The sequence below is a fragment of the Augochlora pura genome, chromosome 4 (assembly GCF_028453695.1).
Source record: "Augochlora pura isolate Apur16 chromosome 4, APUR_v2.2.1, whole genome shotgun sequence".
Lineage (NCBI taxonomy): Eukaryota > Metazoa > Arthropoda > Insecta > Hymenoptera > Halictidae > Augochlora > Augochlora pura.
This window is the reverse complement of record NC_135775.1, coordinates 467,615-487,630: the sequence shown is the minus strand read 5'-3', so window position 1 is coordinate 487,630 and position 20,016 is coordinate 467,615. Positions and strand designations below refer to the sequence as shown.

The following is a 20,016-nucleotide window of genomic DNA, read 5'->3' as shown; positions in this document are numbered from 1 at the left end:
CGAACGAACGAACGAGCGCGTGTCACCCTGTCGAGGCCAGCGACATCGGCGTGGCACTGGCTGTCTACTGTCTACTGTCTAGCAATCGGCTATCGGCTATCGGCTATCGGGGGCAGCCGCCGACACCACCGCGGCAGCAGCGAGCTCCCATCACGAAGAGGATCCTTGCCTCGCACGGGGCGACAGAACCGTACCGGGCCGTGTTCGAACGAACACTGAAACAGGAGAGTAGGAGAGAGAGAACACGAGCGAGCAAGAGGAGAGCTGCTGGGTGGGAGACAGACCGGAGTCGGAGTCGGAGTCGGAGTCTCTCTCGAGCTGGCTAAACAAGGCAGACCTCGCCTGCTCTATCCTCCTCCCGCTGTTACCACCACCATCCCTCCCGCTCTCCCCCTCTCTCTCTCTTTCTCCCACTCGGTCTCCCTCCGTCCAGCTCAGTCCAGCTTCGTTTAGCTCCACGGGCTCGGGTCGCGTCTTTATCGGTCTAGCGACGATCCCTGTCGCGGTCTCGCTTTTTCTTTACTCGTTCCCTCGGTCTCTCTCCACCTTCGCGACGGATCTTCGTCTGGCAGCCCCTACGACACCCTCTACAGCCGGTACTCGCTCTCTCCGTCTTTCTCCCGCCGAAAGAGCACCCCTTCCAACGCGCGAGCAAGCGCATGCGTTCTCAACTACTCGTCCACCCTCTTCCTACACCGACGCGACGACGACATCCCCGTCCACCACTCCCACCCACCCTCCGCTACTCTTCTCTGTCTCGCCTCCTCTCCCCGGTCCCCGCCTCGTTTAGTCTCTCTCTCTCGCGCGCGCGCGCGAGGTACATGCTCCAGTCAGCCTGACTAGATCCAGCGCGGCATATCCTTCGACTGCTGCTTTCGCTTCTCCTGCCGTAGACCACCCCGCCTTTCTTGCGGCATTTGTTTGCCACCGTTTGACCGGCGCGGCGCGCCGTGCCGCGCCGCGGCAGTGGTCTTTCGGCCGATCGGCTCTGCCCCCGAAACGCAGAAGCAATAATAAGCGTTCAGCGTTGTTGTTTGGTGCGAGAAACTCGCGAACACGTTTGCAGGAGGCTCGTGCGATGGTCGAACGAGTCAGGGGAACGGGGCACCGCGAGAGGTTAGAGCGGTCCAGCGATAAGGGTTCAAAGTGGTCACTGTTCAAAGTAATCTGCCGATGGATCGATAGTTCCGGATCGCAAACCAAAGCACAGATTATTATGTGATCGCCTTATTGCCGGCTCGACGAAAAGTGGTAGCAGAAGAAGGCTGACCCTCCGCGAACTTTCCCACCCTGGCTCTCTCGCGCAAAAAGAAGAGTTGTTGGATCCTAGTTTCAAGGTTTTCTTCGACGGCGCGCGCTGAACCGTAAGAAAAAATAGTTTTCGCTTCACCGGGAAAACAGATTGCAGCGGAAAAACAGGGGATAGCTCTCAGGGGGTGAGTCTCGGTTGGACGAATAGGACGCTCCGTTGGCATCCCATCGAGCGAACGGCTTGGAACACTCCTTTCGTTTTTGCTGAGCCCGGCTTCCGGCGGGCCGATGACGATCCACCTAATGCGCTAATGCGCCTAACGCGTCTAGCCTACAACCGAGCCACACACGCGGAGAACCTCGGCAAACGATAGCCTCGATCGAGGCCAATGCGAACGAGTACCTTGACCCTTCGCTATCGCGAAGGGAACGATGAAAAGTCTGTATTTCGAGATACAATAAGCTACGAATGTTAGACTTCGGTCTCTTTACTTTTATAAGTTGCTCGTTGCACATCTTCGAATGTTCGACGAAACATTTTCATAAGCGATAGGTAGACGGCGAGGTAAAAACGCTGCCAACTATATTTTCTGTAGCGATAGATTCTCCGCGACCGGATTCGCCGATTTCAGTCGATTACGACTACAGGTGAGGAGCGAAACGAATGCGAACTCGCCGCGCAATCTAACGTCGGTTGAAAGTTGGAACAACGAACCCGCCAGCCAAGGCCGGTGCTCTTCCAGGAGTCTCGTTATTAGGAATCGCGAACCCCGTGGGATCGTCGAACGGATCGATCTCGTTAGTCCCGGATCCGTTCGATCCCGGTGGCGACACGGCGAGACGGGATCATTAAAAGTATCTTTCGAATCGGGGACGGGGACGGGAACGGGCAGCATCCTTGGCGAACGTCGAGACTGGAGAGTCCAGTTAGCATGGTACAGTTCGGTCTAACTAGCCAAGTTGTACGATGCGACGTCGAGCACGTTTTCTACCGTGATATTCGACGATTTGGTCCCGTCGCGGTTTGTTTTTCAAAGAAACGTACCCGAGATTCGACAACAGTCGCGATAGGTACCCGACCGTCCCACCACCGCAAATTCCACGCCGCGATGCTTCATTTATAATTGAACTGTTTATACTCGAGTAGCGATTACGAGACTATCGCTTGAACGCTTTCTTGTCGTGTTCCAAAATCGTTCTCACCTTACCAAATTTGTTCGAATGTAAAAGAAATGGTTAAAATAGACCATTTGACGATACAAGAAAAACTATTTGGGATTCATGGTTGAAACGACTTCGAGCGCACAGGGTTCAGATTTTTAATGGTAGTGCACCCTCGTTGAAACTTGTTTAATTATTCATTTCCAGAATAGAAATTATAAGCAATTTGATGCGTCGATTAACCAGTTACTCACGATTCTGTGCGACTCGTACCAACAGTTTCACCTTTTAACAATATTTTAAATCTAAACTTTGTTGGTACAAAAATGATCTTGGGACGTGACAACACTAGTTAATTTTGAAAATGTTGATACGCGACTGTACAGGACACGTACACGACACGTACACCTATATGCATATGCGTGTGTGTGTGTATAAACGATTTCTGATTCTGAAGCGATCTAAAACGGTTGATATCGATAGTTTAAAAACAGAGAACGTGTCGCCATCTAGCTATAAACGGGTCAGCTTCTCTTAAATGGCTGCGCAGTCACAAAATGAGTCGGAGAATCCCCGATATAGGATGCCGTTCAAGTTACAGAAACGGGGACTTCCCCGTCTAGAGAAATTTAATCGACTGCATAGTCGAATCGAAAGCAGATTTCATGAAGCAGAATGGATCAAATAAAAACACACCGTTCTGGCAGAAAAATGATAAACACGACCTTATGTGATCGTCGTTCTTCTTGCCACGATCGTTTTATTAGTTACGCAGTTTCTCCTAGACAGACGTAGAAAATTCCTAAGGTGATTTCAAACGACTTTTTCCTTTGGAAACATTTTCTCCGAGCTATTGTTAACAAGTTATTAAAGAAACGAACGAACGCACCCCAGTTCCGGTGATTCGATCGGCCATCTTGCGTCAGTTAATCCCGCCTCTCACATTGATCACTGGTTTTCGTTAATAATTCGTCATGCCTCGGAGATAATTATTGTAAAGGAAAAAGTTACGTCGAATGACTTCGAGAACCTTCCATTTCTGGATTATTACATACTTTTGGGACATCCTATACAACGGCTGTTAAAGTAATCTAATTCGAAAGGTTACCTGTTGCTGTATCGGCTTACGTAGAAGGAGAACTTGGAAATTTTTGTTGCAAGCGCGTCGTCCGGATATGAAAAAAGATAAACAAGATTCGCTAACATTTACTCGCGTTTCACATTGCGTTTACTATTCACGACGCGCGTTCGTTAAGTCGGAAAATCGCGAGATTTCTTCGTTCGGCGGTACTTCAAACTCAAAATGATTTCGTGCACTATCGAAAGTATCGTGAGATCGTGACGGCGCGCCGCGGCGATGCGCAACTACGCGAACATAGCTACAATAGCACTACCATAGTATACGGTCCATTCGGCCAATGACGGTAGGAGGGAATTTTGAATGTGGAATGCAATATTTAGATAATAAATAGAGACAACGTAACTCTTTGTAACAGTATATATTCTTTGGTAAAAGAATGTCACCTATCAATATTTAATATTTACGTCACACGTCATAAATATTACTGTTAAAAAGAGAAAGAGATAGAGGGAGCGAGCGAGAGAGAGAGAGAGAGAGAGAGAGAGCAAGTTTCCGTGGAAATGGTCGATGAAATCTTAGTTGGCGAGCCTAATTGAGGAATACAAGAGAGATTACGTAATCCTTCGAAAGATCTTCCCCAATTTCGCATAGACAAGACGAATCGTAGAGAATCCGAGACCTCCGAGGCAGAAAGTTATAAATTCTCAAAGAAGGAAGGGGAATATCACCGCGAAACAAGGCACGTGTCTCTACCGAATAGAATATTAGCTGACAATCGTAAAACGATTTATCGAAAGTTCACCACAAATCCGATAAATTTCAAACTTCCGCGAGGCCGAGTAGTTTGAACATTCAAGGTTGGACAGGACTTGGAAAACCATTTTACAACGATTATTCTATAAACGAGAAGATTTATTTCGGTAATCTTTTATCGTACAAATCGTCGGTATTCAAGCTGCGATGTTAGTAGGCCGCGTTTCAATCCTGAGAATGTGTTAGTATTGAAAGTTAGGTTGCGGTTTCGTCGACGTTGTCCATTCGTCGCGTGGAGCTGTTCTGAAAAGTTTGAAAATACAATACGTATTATTATACCTATATTCTATGTATTATCTGGTCGCAACGCGTTCAACGTTCGCGATATCATAACTAGACTGCGGATATTTACGTAAAATAAAAAGTTGCCACTGACAGGGCTCATTTATCGATCTTTCGACTGCTACGAACGCGAATGCCCCCTCGAATTCGTAAATTCGTAAATTCGTAAATTCGACACTGTTTCTTTCACGATCGAGATTAATTCCAAGATCCGCCTACCTCTATCTAGCCGTAGAAAAAACTGCCAGACGACGATTCCATGGAGTCGGTGTCCTCGGGATCAGCCTCTTCATCCTTGTATGCGTTGTCCTTGAGATAGATTACGAGTTTGGATAGCATACTGTAATTGATCCAGCTCATGTTGAAAAAGAGCAGCGGGTTGTCCTGTAGATGCAGTTCCTGCAAATAATGCGATCTTTCCCCCGCGAGGTTCCCCAGGTTATCGATGAGGTTGTTCCTCATCGATAGCCGGCACAAGTAGACCAAAGTGGAGATGAGGTTCTTGGGGAAGGTGGAGATCTGGTTGTTGGAGAGGTCGAGATCTTTAAGGGCGGTCAGCCGTTTGAACGGGTAGTAGTCGACGGTCTTAATCTTGTTGCCGGACAGATTGACGACCCGAATACCCACAGATACGCTCTGCGGGCAAAAGCTGTCCTTGGACACAGCCTCGATCAGGTTGCCGGCGACGTCGAGGATCTCCAAGCGTTTGAGATTACAGACATTCGGAACGGTGGTCAGACGGTTCTTGGCCACGAATAGCTCTTGGAGATTCGCCAGCCCGTGCGAGAGAATTTGGTCAAAGTTATCGACCATGTTCGCAGACAGGTCCAGGATCTTCAGTTTCGACGAACCGTCGAAGGCGTCGGCGGCAATTTTCGCGATGGCGTTGGAGGACGCGTTCAGCGTCTCCAGATGGACCATCCCTCTGACGGACAGCGAGGAGCTCCCGCAACTGTCGCTGCACAACTCCTCGATCTTGTTCTTGGAGACGACCAGCTCCACGGTATTGTTTAGGAAACCCTTTTCGATCCGAGACAACGCGTTGTCGCTCAAGTCGATGATCTTCAGATTCTTCGGCGCGTTCTCCAGAAAAGCGGAAGATTTGATCTTGTTCCCGGACAAGTTCAGCCGGACCAGGACAGGGGCAAATTTGTTCAAGTCGACCGCAAAACGAGAGATACCTCCCGACCTCAGAGACAACTCCTCCAGTCGGGGCAGACAATCGAGGGCCTCCTCCAACGCGGAATTCTCGTCCCGACGCTTGTTATCGTCCACTATCAGCCGCCTGAGCTCCTTGTGTCCACCGATGCGCAGCATCAGGGGAGTGCTGATGTTGTTCAGCGACAGGTTCAGCAGCCGCAAATTGGGCACCATGTCGAACGCGCAACTGGCCACCTCGACGATCCTATTGTCGTCCAGGTGCAGCTTCACCACTCTCTTACTTGTCACCACATTCGCGCCTACCATGAGCATACCTATTCGCGACAAACGCAGCTCCACCTCGCCGCGATCGACGCACGTGTCTTCGCCACTGGTCCGTGAAGTTGGTATCGGCTGATTTTTCGGCTTCCGATGATAATCGTGGATTATGTCAGTATTTCTCTCTTCTGGCACATCATTGCAAATCGTCGATCGCAGCGCGAACAACAACAACAACGCGGCCGATAATTTCCAACAGCGGTCGGTCCTCATCTGGAACGGACAGCGAAATCGATGTAACTAGGAAACCGATCGAGAGCAACGAATTCCGTCGAAATTTTCCAACTTCGAGACCCTACCAAAAAATCAGGATAACCCGATGGCATTCGCAATTCTTCCAGGGATACTTACGGCTCGATTCGACTTGGAGAACGCAGCGTCGTTGCCGATGGATTATTCGCGATTTCCACACCCCGTTTCTGTACAGGAACCTTCGAACGACTCAGCAGCTTCTGTCCTGCGGCCGCTCCGACAGGGTCTTTTATAATGTAGCGATAATTCCAAGGAAATTTAACGCCGGGATGTTCCAGGGCCGTGAACACTATTCTGGCGGACGCCTCGCGGACGTACCCTACGAGGCAGTTGTTGGAAGCATCGGGAAAGGGTTATCGTACTTGACGGTTTCCAAGCAATTTTTCAAATTAATAATAACAATGGTAATGAAGCATTGAACTTTTCTCACCGTAGCAGCGTTTCGTTCGCACTCGCGCATAAAGTAGCTGAACGGATTGGAAGCATTTTTCTTTGGCTTTCGAGGGACTTTGACGCGCTAATTACGATTGTGCGACGAGACCGATCGGGACCGTTCGCGAATTCCGATTAAGTGAATCCGGTGGATAAAATTGTCGAGCCAGGTATCCGTCGAACGAGGACGGGGCCCGGGGTGCCGATTATCCCGTTACTGGACTGAAATAGTTGCTGAGATCGAGATTCGTTCCAGAAAGACTATCTCTTCGAGCTCGAGTTTACAGGGCTATCGCGATCGCTGTCGGCGTAACTGCTCCGAAATCTTTCGCTACGAAAAAATATTGGCTCTCTGCACACCGGGTGGAAATGAAGGGAAGGCCTATCTATTCTTTCGCGTTTTGCCGGTTTCCGCTAAAGAAAAAAAACCAATGCCGCCTATAGCAACTGTGGAGGATTGCGTGGTAGAATATATTGAATACGTTGGAAATGTTCCTCTACACTCTTTATTATACCAGGCGCGGATAAAGTGACGGTGGAGGTCTCGCTGTCTCTCTTTACGGGTTGAACTCGAAAAAGGAAGAAGTAATAAGTGTCTGGAAAAATGATTGTACATCGCTTATATACAGGTCGTTAAACCGTTTATATCAATACCATAGTTATTTCTAAATTGTTTTCGAATACATCGACTGTTCTCAAGAATCGAAATTATTCACTCAGCTGTTCTCGTGCCTCGAACAAAATTCAAAACTACAGCCGTTCGAAGTCGGAAGCTTCGTCGATGGTCCGTCGGTTGAATCTATTAGTAGCATTGTTATCGGTAGAGAAACCCGCGGCACGGTTTGCAGATTAGATTGGAAAAGTTATCGCGCTGCGACCATACCGTCATTGTCTGTCCGAGCGACGCGACGATCTCGTTGAAGGACTTGCAATTAGTAGGGTCGCCAAACACGTTTCGTACGCACGCTCCGATTGCGAATAATCTTTTAGATCCGAAATTCGTGGAATCGTTCGTTGAATCAACGAAGCCTCGATATTAAGTATGTCGGAAATTTGATTTGAATAGAAATATAACGCTCTGAAAACCTTGAACGCTGAATCTTGAACCCTGCCATCGTGTAAATTAACTGGAGCAGCGTCGTCCTCGGACAATCTATCGTTCGCGTTCGATTTCCTTTACAAAGCAGCCCCCGCTAACAAGTATTCGCGAAGATTGCTCCCAGCAAAGATACGAAAGAGTAACTGGATGAAACTGAAAATCAAGAAATAATTCAACAACCGAGAGAATAAACTGGTGCCATTGGGGCGAAAGGTAAAGAAGCGGAAACGATTGGTGATACTGGCGATCGTCGCTCTATTTTTGTTTTATTTTAAAATACATTTTTATAAACGGTTAAACGTCAAAATATCTCGATCGTTTCTCAGTTTTTGTTCCAATTTCCAAACAAATGGATCATGGCATTTTTCGGAAACGCATTCAACTCCTGATCCGTGATATTTGTTATCGAGTTGTTTTCCAGGTACAGATCTCTGAAATTATCGAAGTCCGGCTTCAGTCCTGCCAATCCTATTTCCCGGAGGCTCGTGAACCTGTTCGAGGTCAAATTCAACATTTTCATTTGCTTCCAACCGTCCGCCCATCCTTTCGGCAGGTATTGCAGTTTGTTTTCAGACAAATCGAGATTCGCGAGCTTAGGCAGCCCTCGGAACGTGGTTTCGGCGATCTCGCTGATATTATTGTCTCGGAGACTCAACGTCGTCAATGATTTCAACTGCATATCTCCGACGCTCGTTATCATATTGTGACTCAACAGCAAACTGTGTAATCGCGGCAGATCGTTTAACTCCGGTACCCGCGCAATTTGATTGTTATTCAAAATTAAAATCTCAAGATTCTTTGCCCTTTTGTACAGATCGTTGCTTACATCGTAAAAATTATTTTTGGACAGATCAAGTACTTTCAAAGCAAAGCGGTCTCTGCTGAAGAAATTCGCTAATTTGTGCCATGGCAAAGAACAACCTCTGAACGACGCAACTTCTAGGTTGGGAGAATGCACTTCGATTTGTTGAAAATTCGTATTGTAGTCCAAGTACAGAGAATGCAGATTGTCGCCGGACAGTACAAAATTATTTATCTCATTTCTCTGTAAGTACAAGTGTTGCAACGTTTCCGGCAATTTCGGATTGAATACTCGAATGTTGTTGGATGACAGACGTAGCGCAGTAAGTCGAGGGAACGAAACGTTGAACAAGTATTCGATATTATAGTTGATGCCGTAGTAGTCTCTATTATCGTCCAGAATCAAGGTTTTCAAGCTTATTGAATTGTAATTGTCCGACAAGCTGTTCACCGAGATCCTATTCTTCGCCAGATTCAGACATTTGATATTCGGGAGGTCGTAAAAAAAGTTGGAGGGTACGTTCTTCAATGCGTTATTGTCCAGGTTAACGGCTTTAACGAGCTTGCTTTTGATCGTGTTGGACGGAATGCTTGCAAGATTCCAATTTGAGAGACTGATAGCATCATCCTCGGGACAGGAGGCGGATACGCTCAACGGTAGTGTCAGTTGGTCCGTGTCCTCAGCTTTACTTTTGCCAAGATCGATCAGACGGGGTGACACAATATGTACCATCATCAGCAACGAGAACAGCAACCTTCCGCGAATCGACGTCATCGTTGAACACCTGGAACAGAAAAATTTTACTCTTAGCTATGCTGTAATCATACCTGTTGCGCGCACATGTATGCGTTCACGCCTCTGCAATATCTATACTTTCTAGATATTTGTTCGATTTTGTAGCTGTTAACTCCTTCTTTTGAATTGCGTAACGAAGCTACAGCGCGTACGTGTAACACTAGTAACAATAATAACGATGAGAATCGATCAAGTCTTCACTTCGCAAAGAATTATAATTGAACCGTATATGGTGTTGATGAAGTATAGACTCTAGAGACTCGATGCGATATCGAGTTACGGAAACAAGAAACCTCCGCGTTAAAGAAAACATTAATTTTCAAAATAACTTGGTACTAATATTTCGCCTGTATCGCGCGCGTATTTCTTGGAAAAACGATGGTGATTGGTGAAAAGATAGATAACGTGAACGTGGAGCAGATACGCTTGTTTTTTTTTTTCGCGACGAGTATCAAAGTGCGAAAAGATACAGATATTACGATGGGCGAGTTGTTTTTATTAAGCGACTTTCATGGCCGATTTGGCGTAATCGAATCTCTAAAGGCTCTAGGTTTCTACGAAGACGCGAAGGCAACGAATTCATAAATTTTCAAGAAATTACATACCGGTGATAATTTTGGTCGGCTGCGAATCGTACTTCTTTCTGCAGGCAGCAAAGGAACTACTGTATGTTTCGATTACCAGAGCTTGTGAGTCAAGTTCCCGTTCATAGGAGGCTATATAAGCACGACACACACAGACTTAGGATCCGTCGGTGTAGATCCCAAGTGTGTACGATATTATCAGCAAACGCGTAACCACGGTGTTCACTTTTAAAACTTCCCATCTTCTCAGTGTATTGTTCGAACCATGGACATATGCAAAGGTCTTGTATATAAATATACAGGATGTCTCATGTTACATCTTATTCCACTACTTTAGCTGTTACTGCTATTATTGTTGTTACATTGCTTACTATTGTAAACGATTCCCATCGAACGTCCTAAAATCTTCCGCAAGCTATGATTTCACCCTCTACTCATCCTCAGACTCTGCCTCGACACCTTGTATGCAAAATTGGCGTATCCCTTCTGTCGTAACACGAAAAGACTTACCTGTGGCCATAACGTACGAATACATATTTCGCTGTAATCATATTTTGTATAACAGCGTATGCTTCGGTAACCGTTTTTCTTATTTAATGATGTACGCCGACAAAATTTGGTACCTTAAATATCGTACACCCTGTATGTATATCCCTGTAGCAGCCGGTAACGGCGACACGGGAGTCGATCATTTTTTCGTGGAAGTAATCGTACCTTTTCAAAGTCGACAGAAGTCAGATAAAAGTTCAGTAAACCTCTATATATCTGAACTGCGTTTATTGAAACCCCTGAACGTTATACAGCCGATTTATCGAACGTATTACTACACCTTAATTATTATAGAGAACTCGTTTATCGTATTCGAGATTATTTTAGCGTTACTAAAAGATAATCGTCGTAGTATAGTTAACTAAGCTGTAATATCCAATTCCTCGGTAATATTGTAACACTTGTACCTGCTGAGGAACTGGAGGATAATCCACTTGCATGATAGGCACAGAAAACGGAGATGAAGCCATCTATGTAGAAATATCAAAAACACACAAATTAAAAATGGTTGTAATTTGTGTATTTTCCTGTAGATGGTCTCACGTGTTGCTTTACAAACTGATTCATCGAAACGAAAATTGAATACGAAATTTAAACAATTTGTCAGAATCATTGATTTAATAATATTATATCTTTACACGTACTTCAAAAATTGTAGTATTAAAATCATTATTAATGCAGTAATTTTACGCATATCTTTACAACACTGTTATTGTAACGTAGCAAATTCTCACTTATTGGCTGCTATTCGTAAAACTCTAGCTACGTACAGAATTTCGAACCCGCTAACAATCAACTTGCATATCGAATAAAGCTTGATAAGCGCATGTTTATTTCAAGTGAAAATATAAAGCTCTCGATTTATATTCACTACTTATAGAAATCTCTTGGTTACGAACTATCTGCAATCGCTTTAAATTTTATCGCATACGTTCATAGGTACTAAATCGTAATTACCGCTGTTACAAATGTTAGCATTGTAATTAAATTACAATGAAATATCCACGCGTTGACGTGTCCAGTGTGTGTACATTTAATCTTAACCGAAAATATTTTGTTGAGCCATCCATGTATAGTGTACTGCGAAGCTCGTTTGAGGAAATTTAACCTAAAATCAAATTTGTTCGATCGACTGTTGTTTAATTGTTTCCGAACAATTGTAAGGATTGTGTTGCGAAATTTAATCAATCTTGTTCTTCTATTGTAAGGTATTGTCAACGGTGTAATGGGAGAAAGTCACTGGAAGGATTGGAGGCCTTTTGTTTACGGAGGATTAGCTTCAATTATCGCAGAGTTAGGTAAGAACAATGAAATCGTATAAAACATAATTGTTATACAATTATTTAACTTGTCATTTTCACAAGTTTCTCTTTTGGTAGGTACTTTTCCTTTAGACACAACGAAAACTCGTCTACAAGTTCAAGGCCAAAAGTTCGATAAAAGATATGCTCATTTAAAATATTCGGGCATGACGGATGCTCTTGTGCAGATATCGAAACAAGAAGGATTCAAAGCTTTGTATTCTGGGTATGTATGGTTTCTTGATAATCATTCATTAATTATTATTATTATATATCATTGCAACGTATTTCATTGAACAGAATTAGCTCGGCTATTTTAAGACAAGCCACTTATGGAACCATAAAATTTGGCACCTATTACTCGTTAAAGCAAACAGCCATGGAGAAATGGGAGACTGGTGACTTGGTTGTTATAAATATTGTATGCGCTGCTGTAGCAGGAGCGATATCGAGCGCAATAGCCAATCCCACCGATGTAGTTAAAGTGCGAATGCAAGTAACAGGCTCTGACTCAAATTTGTCTTTGTTTGGTTGTTTTCAAGATGTTTACCGACACGAGGGTATACATGGCTTATGGAAGGTGCGTGAAATATTTACATTTAAATATGTTTCCTGTAAAAAGTATTTTCTACTAATACGTTTTTGTACAGGGTGTAGGACCTACAGCACAAAGAGCAGCAGTTATCGCTGCTGTAGAATTACCTATATATGACTATACTAAAAATAAACTCATAGCTTTTCTGGAAGACAGTGTTACTAATCATTTCCTGTAAGTGAAATGCACTAATGTATACGGTAATGTTAATATTAATTTCTTAATTGTACTCAAGTACAGATATACTTAATTCACATGAACGTTCATGTTATAATATTTAAATTTTAATAACGATTAATCCTTATCTGGGCTGTTTGCATTTTATAATATATTCGATTTTACACAACTATTGTACTAACAACCATTTATAATGTTGTTGAGATAAATCAATAAATTATTTATACCTTTTTACAGTATGTGATGTCATGTGAGTATATTCAATGAAATTAAATTAAATGTAAATGTACGTATTATTTGGCATTACTCTCAATAACAATGTATACTTCTTCTTCTATGTTTGACTTTTTTTAAAGGAAGTGGTAACATTTTATGCAAAGAAAGATTTAGGCCCAGGGATAGTTCCTAACTTCATTAAACGCTGTGTTGGTGATACAATTTTTTTAAAAGGAAGTAATATTTTTCTAAAGATGAAAAATTTTATTTCCAGGTTCTTTCACTCTGTCGTGTATATGGGCACATGCAGTACATGGATTTTAAGATGACTACAGAGAAACTAAACGGAAGTCACGTTTGACATTCCTATCTCGTATAACATTCGTTCAAACTGTTATCGAGATAACAAAACATCTTGAATTTTCTTCACATTGTTTGGTTAGCATTCGTCCATCACCTTAACATTCAACATTTTCATTAATATTCACTTTTGTTCACTCTTTTTATCTGACTTTATTTCGCTCGGTAAGACCGAAAATGAAATTTTCTACGTTAATGATACTCTGCATACTACATTAGGCATCACAATTCGCATTTTTATACACAATGCCTGGATAAGGGTTATTCTAAATTATTCTAGTTTCAATAATATAAAACTTTATTATCGTCGCTTACATATATATATTAATAATTCAGAAATACAAATTCGATATCAGATTATTTCAACTATCATTCTCTTTACACATGTATGTTCATTTCAGGTCCAGTTTCATAGCAAGTATGGGAAGTGCTATAGCTTCTACTCCTATAGACGTTGTCCGTGTAAGTATATTTCACTTTTTATTCATTAGAATCTTTTTCTACTAAACAACGATATTATTGCAGACACGGTTAATGAATCAGAGGAGAATACGTAGCACAGTCGGCGCATTGCCCCCTCACATTTACAGTGGCAGTATAGACTGTTTTGTTCAGGTAGTTATGTACATAATATGAGTTATCCAATGTGACGACTTCATAAACTTATTCTTCTGTCCCTTCAAGTCGTCATGTTAACTACTTCAATCTGTTAGTTTCAAATATATACTTTGCGCAATCGTAACAATTTATTTGTTTGCAGACGTTTAAAAATGAAGGATTCCTAGCATTGTACAAAGGTTTCGTTCCTACTTGGTTCAGAATGGGCCCATGGAACATCATATTTTTTATAACATATGAACAACTGAAACATCTGGACCATTCTCGCTTGTCTCTAAGTAGATAAAACAAAAGAAGTACGCGCGCATGAGCGTGCGTATGTGTTGCGTGTATAGATGTGATCAAATATTGAAAACAATAGTGGAAAATAATTCAAGTCTGCGTTTGTATGTTTTATTTGTATGAGCGTTAGAATATTCATATTTGAACATATAGAAATGACTACAAAAAAGATAACCGTATTAGATTTTCCGATAATAATGAAAATCACACCCATAAAAGTAAATGAAAAATACAAACGTTTTCACTAAACAAGCCACTATAATGTTCCTTTTCAGTATCTCAAAAGTTTAATAGTACTAGTCAGCATCCAAATTTCTAGTAACAGTACAAGTGAAGGTACATTGTGTTTGCATTTCATATTTCAGTTTCGCGTTGAACTAATTGTCGTTTATATTAATCTTGTGTTGTTTATTCTTAGATTGAATTTTTCGCAATGAATTTGAGAATTAAAACTTAACATATAAGAATGTATAAGAGTGCACGTTTTATTGTAATATATGTATGGCTCTTATTGTGTGCCAGTTTATTGTAAAATAGTATTTATGACTAAATGCACGATTTACAAAAAAAAAGCAGCATATTAAATGGAACACATTTGACAAATTGTGTTAACAAATTGTCAAAAATACCACAGCATGAAATAAAACCTAGAATCTTATCAATTCGTACGATTATATACATATATTAGGCTATCAACGAATATTGTAACAAATTATAAAACGAGTGTTGCACAATTAAATGCAACGAGTTTGCCTGTTATAATGTCCTTACATTAAAAATTCTCTGTATACTGTTCACAGTCAACTTTATAAACAAATTTTTCAGCCGTGATCTTACAAGGAAAATCATAATTTTTCGCAATCCCACACAATTATTTTTCTGTCCTTACCGCCAGTTAAAATAATATTATTTTCTGCGGACACAGACAATGCGTAAATTGGTCCTAAAAATAATATTTCAATCGCTTAAAAAAAGAAACTATTTTAAACAAATTGTTGCATGTACAAAAAAATATAAATAAATGAAATATATTTTACCATCATGACAGTGTATTTGCGAAACGAAAACTGCATCTGCACGGTGCCACACATTAACATTTCCATTGCTGTCTCCTATCAATAAAAAGATTCTGAACCATGACAATGTTAATGGTTCGTGTTCTATAGTTGTACGATAAATCTGTGTACTTGTTAAAACATCGATTATATTCAATGCTTTGTCTTCTGCGCACGATATAATGCTTTTGCCTTCCGGATCAAACGTCATTGCATTTATTTTGCCAGAATGTCCTGCAGAAAAATAAATTATGTACTTATAAATATAAAAAATAAAAGTAGCATTTCCTTTTTAACGTTTACCTTTAACAGTAAGTTGCAGGTTATAGGTGTCCAGATTCCATAAAAAAATTTCTCCATCTTCTGTGCCAGATATTAAAAACGTTTCGTCCCTATAAATATTCTGGTTATTACATTTCCGTGAATGACTTGCATGAAAAATTATTTTGCGATGTATTTTAAATGAAAGGTTTACCTGGATATATTGATGCAAGTCACTTTGGAGTCATGATCTAACTGAGCAATCAGATAATCCGTTGGTTTAATTTTCTTCCCGGAGACATAAGTTCGCCAAACTTTTGCTGTACAGTCCCATGAACTAGATATAATGATCTGACGAGACGTACTTATTGCTAAACAGGACACAGCATCTTCGTGACCTTGAAGTGTGTCTATCACTCTGCCGAATTCGACGTCATAAAATATTCTATAAAAAATAGTTGACGAACGAGTAAAGAAACGGTAGTCACAGTAATTCATCTTTGTATCGTATTTCGAATACATACAATGAATTATCCCAGGAACCAACAACTAATATATTGCCATGAGAAGTTGTGCAGTATGATATGCAAGAGGAAAGTGGTAGCATTGATAGAACTATGCTACGCGTTAATTTTTTCGTTTTCGTACTGAAAAATTTCAGTGTTCCATCTTGTCCCACAGACACCACTTCGTCCATTTTTCCTGTATTCATCACTAACACGGAGCTTACGCTTTCTTTATGCGATTGAAATGTCATTAATTCAACTAATTCAAATACTTTTTCACCAACATTTGCACTTTCTGCAAACAATTGAAGTCCTTAAAATAATTATTCTGTTACGGGGACTCACGATAAAATGCAACATACCCGATCCATGTTTTAATGACAGTAAAGCAGTTTCGCTGTACAATTTCTCCATCAACAGAACAGAACGTTTAGGGTGAGGTAAAGTGAATATTTGTTTTGGTATTTGACCGAACTCCATTATTTGTACTTCAATACCGTGTCTATCATTAGCATCTCGAATAGTATCTAAATCTACAGCTCCTTCGTAGCATAAATGAAAAAATACTGAAATATATAAATATATATATAATACATATGTAAATGTACTATTTGTATATTACTTTCGGAAATAAACATTGATGTACCATTGTCGGCTTTCACAGCTTCTATACCCCTTTGTTTGTATCCGAATATTAAATCAATCCACTGATGAAGATTATGAGATACATAGTCACTTTCTAGAGCATCTCTTAATACTTGTACAAAATGTGTTGGTCCTAAAATTTCGTAATAAATGCTTTAGTAAAACATGTGAGAATCGTAGATTACAAACGTAGAAGTATAGTACCTTTCGCCCATGGCGGCAATTGTACGTCTCCAATTTTTGTACCATTGTGTCGGTAACCAAAATCGATACTATAACTATTCACTAAAAAATCACCACCACTGTTTGTATCATAAAATTCCGGGACCAGTTCTTTAAAGTCAGACATGTTCACCAAAACATTTTTCCATACGTCAGCTACACTGTTAGGTGTTTTTATCGGTAAGAGTGAAACAAAAAATCGATTCTGCAGAGTCGACACAGTCATTATGCACTTTTTACAGTTTAAGAAGCGTTAACCATTACATCTTGTCTGGTCTGCGCGACACAAAATTACATTCGTATACATTTGTTGAAACGTGTCTTTAACTATTCATTACGAAACACAATCTTTGAATTTTTTACGAATTTAAATTTTCCAATTTCGTTCTTCCAACTAATTGTTGTTACATTTTTCCTAAAATATATACATACCTATTGAACATTCTATCTGGATGGTCAAATCTGCCATTTTGTAGACACAACATATACTGAGGATATTTTCGTACTAAATAAAATAATACAAATCCAGGGGCACTGTAATGTGAACCATACAAAAATTTTGGTTCCGACATTTCTGTATATCGTTCCTAAAACGTATAATCGCTTATTATTTCCTTTCATAATAAAGAAAGTTGAATAAGGTAATTAATATTTAAGAAAAAACAAATATACTTTCAATTTTTCTAATCTGTCGGAATCAAGTGCTCCAATAGGTTTCGAAAGATCTCGGTACACGTTAGGATCATCTAATTCTAACACAGAAGATGTATAATCTTGTATTATCCATGGCATTATTGGATATTGAGTCAAATCATGAAAAGTTCTATCTGCCAAACTGAAGAAACATGTTAGTTACGAACTCTGATAAAATTCTGATTTTGCACAAGAATTACCTATTAATAAACAAGAGGTAATCGTAATTTGATAAAGAACCACTTTGCCATCTCATGGTCATTTGATCTTGAGGTATTCTTTCCAAAGACACTGCTGGTTGATTTAATAGACTCTTATAAAGTTCATCCCTATCATGCTGATTGTTCAATGATATGAAGAGGTGCTCTGTTTTATTCTCTGGCTGCTTTGTCCAATTAATTTCGAGGCCCTGTAACAAATAAAATGATTAAATGAAATGATCACGATATTTATGTAGAAAAAACATTTGAATGCAACACTTACAACTTGTCTTAAGAGAAATCTTCTCTTTATAACATTAATAATCTCTTTCAGTTGTATTTTTAACACTGGATGCTGGAAAAAATATTGATAGCTTTATGACCATAACAAGTATTATGTGTTTAGAAATACATTGCATTCAATTCCAAAGAACATACCTGATCTAAGTTATTATAAGGCTGAAAATATATTCTAGAAGTTGTTAATAATATCCTTCCTGGATTTATGACGAGTGGTAATACTTTATTTGCTTGAGTTTCTAATACAACTTGTTCATACAGATCCTCCAACCAAGATGTATCAAATGACACCCTTGATTGTCTCGAGTGTACAATAGCCATAATCTATTCAACAGCAATATATTAATTATTTAACTGTTCAAGAGTCATTAACATTATGACTAATCAGAAAAGTAATAATCATGTGGTATACCATAGCATTCTGTTCAGCTGTTGGCAATGTTGCTGCTCTAAACAATTGTAAAATTTGTGGGAGACAGTCTTCGATTTTTGCATAATTGAAGTGAAAATATAAAGTGGCCTGTTTATGGATAAATTTGTATGGGGCCAAAATATTTTTTTCCAACATTTCCACATATTGCTTACATTTCACTGATAATACATTACTGAAAGTTGTTAATAAAACGAAAAAAATAAGTCTACAAATATAACTAGCTTTGAAATGATTAAATAATTAATAAGAATACCTACTTCAATGTGGTGTCAACAGATTCGCATTCATCAATATCTACAGCTTCTTTGAGTTGTACTTTTATCAAAGGCTGATTGATATCCTTAGTCACGAATACTAATGATTTTGAACATAATTTCAATCTTCCATCTATCCATTTCGGTTCCTCCGAGGTAGAAACACCGAGCGCTTTCATTTGGACGCTATAATCTTCAAAAAATATTTCTCCTGGCTCCAACAGGAGCATTGTGAACCTATAGTAAATAGTATAGAATATTAACTCTTAATCCATAAACTTCTAACAACTTAACTTCAATAATAATTAAACAGAATTAATCCCGTGGGTGTATACGGACACTTTCGTAGATTACTTTAGATTAAATTGTAAATTGTAAATTGTAAATAGTAAATTGTCAAAACAATAGGAATGTACCTTTCTTTTTCCATCCTTTCGAAATTAAATGTACATTAGAATTAATAATCAGCATTACACGTGACTCTAGATGGACACTATCATTTAATATTTCAGTTTACGTGATCATTTCTCAGTGTAATACGGTTGGTGGAATACACATTTGATTGTAGGTTAATAACAGAATGAATCATCACATACGTATAAATAAGCACACGTACATACGTATGTACTATAGAACATAGTGATGAATGTGGGTATATTCAAAGAAATGTTACTTGAGTAACGTATACTACATATGTATTCAGAAGACACCAGATTTTTATTGTTTCATTTATGCGTTCCTTTGATTAAGGGCTTTTTGATATGTACACTTTCTTAAAAAAGAACCGCTTCCTCAAGATCTAGACTCTCTAACTAAGGGAATACATTACTGGCAATCTTGCGACAGAAAAATATTTGTCTCAAATGATTCATTTCATTCAAACCTTAGGCCTTATACCACGATAAATCAGGTTCATGGCAAGCCTAAGAAAATTTGACAAACAGGAGAGAGAAATATTTGTACACCAATGACTGACGCAGAAATGTGTATTTATTATATGATAAATGAAAGCAAAAGAAATCATGCAATGAAAAATATGTGCAGCTATATCTTCTTCAATTTCGCTCAACTTTCACAATATACCAATGACTTTTACTTTTAGGTGCCAGTCATATTTCTAAAGTTAAAAACATGCTTTGTTACGATATGGTTAAAAATACTTTCTATAAAATGATTCTGTTGGAATTCAACTTTCAATGATCTAATTGTACAAATGAATGTGTATTAGACATCCACGAGATATAAGACAATAAAAAAGATAATAAATTTCTTTATACGCATATGTATGACGCTTCATTTAAAAAAAAAAAAACAAATT

The 20,016-nt window shown here is 39.9% G+C and overlaps 3 protein-coding genes across 5 annotated transcripts; 1 reads left to right on the top strand and 2 right to left on the bottom strand.

Moving 5' to 3' along the window:
• Positions 1-4,412: 4,412 nt before the first annotated feature.
• Positions 4,413-10,266, bottom strand: LOC144468324 (podocan). Its single transcript, XM_078177725.1, has 4 exons — positions 10,053-10,266; positions 8,176-9,436; positions 4,808-6,280; positions 4,413-4,549 (listed from the first exon to the last, which is right to left on the bottom strand). The coding sequence occupies exons 2-3, from the start codon at positions 9,424-9,426 to the stop codon at positions 4,814-4,816; spliced, it is 2,718 nt and encodes a 905-aa protein (XP_078033851.1). The 5' UTR covers positions 9,427-9,436; positions 10,053-10,266; the 3' UTR covers positions 4,413-4,549; positions 4,808-4,813.
• An 868-nt stretch (positions 10,267-11,134) lies between these two features.
• On the top strand, positions 11,135-14,133 carry Bmcp (uncoupling protein Bmcp mitochondrial). 3 transcript variants are annotated; one of them, XM_078178768.1, is made up of 8 exons: positions 11,135-11,519; positions 11,789-11,878; positions 11,960-12,107; positions 12,182-12,461; positions 12,532-12,650; positions 13,631-13,691; positions 13,755-13,844; positions 13,990-14,133. In XM_078178768.1, exons 2-8 carry the CDS (start codon positions 11,806-11,808, stop codon positions 14,131-14,133), a joined length of 915 nt encoding a protein of 304 aa, XP_078034894.1. In that variant the 5' UTR covers positions 11,135-11,519; positions 11,789-11,805. The 3 variants fall into 3 exon arrangements, with proteins under 3 accessions (XP_078034894.1, XP_078034895.1, XP_078034896.1); XM_078178769.1 differs by having other exon boundaries at positions 11,135-11,603; XM_078178770.1 differs by having other exon boundaries at positions 11,221-11,237.
• On the bottom strand, positions 13,987-19,496 carry LOC144468937 (protein FAN). The gene is made up of 16 exons (XM_078178760.1): positions 19,115-19,496; positions 18,702-18,935; positions 18,424-18,616; positions 18,150-18,335; positions 17,995-18,066; positions 17,712-17,920; positions 17,491-17,653; positions 17,251-17,405; positions 16,801-16,979; positions 16,598-16,729; positions 16,314-16,517; positions 15,970-16,246; positions 15,660-15,890; positions 15,488-15,576; positions 15,167-15,418; positions 13,987-15,072 (listed from the first exon to the last, which is right to left on the bottom strand). The coding sequence occupies exons 1-16, from the start codon at positions 19,126-19,128 to the stop codon at positions 14,975-14,977; spliced, it is 2,688 nt and encodes an 895-aa protein (XP_078034886.1). The 5' UTR covers positions 19,129-19,496; the 3' UTR covers positions 13,987-14,974.
• Positions 19,497-20,016: the final 520 nt, after the last annotated feature.

Coding starts and splice junctions, on each gene's coding strand:
- LOC144468324 (XM_078177725.1), bottom strand. CDS start 9,426: ATGACGTCGATTCGCGGAAGGTTGCTGTTCTCGTTGCTGATGATGGTA. Junction 6,281..8,175: donor TTGGAAATTGGAACAAAAAC/TGAGAAACGATC, acceptor TGTCCGTTCCAG/ATGAGGACCGACCGCTGTTG.
- Bmcp (XM_078178768.1), top strand. CDS start 11,806: ATGGGAGAAAGTCACTGGAAGGATTGGAGGCCTTTTGTTTACGGAGGA. Junction 12,108..12,181: donor TTCAAAGCTTTGTATTCTGG/GTATGTATGGTT, acceptor TTCATTGAACAG/AATTAGCTCGGCTATTTTAA. Junction 12,462..12,531: donor GTATACATGGCTTATGGAAG/GTGCGTGAAATA, acceptor GTTTTTGTACAG/GGTGTAGGACCTACAGCACA.
- LOC144468937 (XM_078178760.1), bottom strand. Junction 18,336..18,423: donor CAGCTGAACAGAATGCTATG/GTATACCACATG, acceptor GCTGTTGAATAG/ATTATGGCTATTGTACACTC. Junction 16,980..17,250: donor CCAGATAGAATGTTCAATAG/GTATGTATATAT, acceptor AACACCTAACAG/TGTAGCTGACGTATGGAAAA.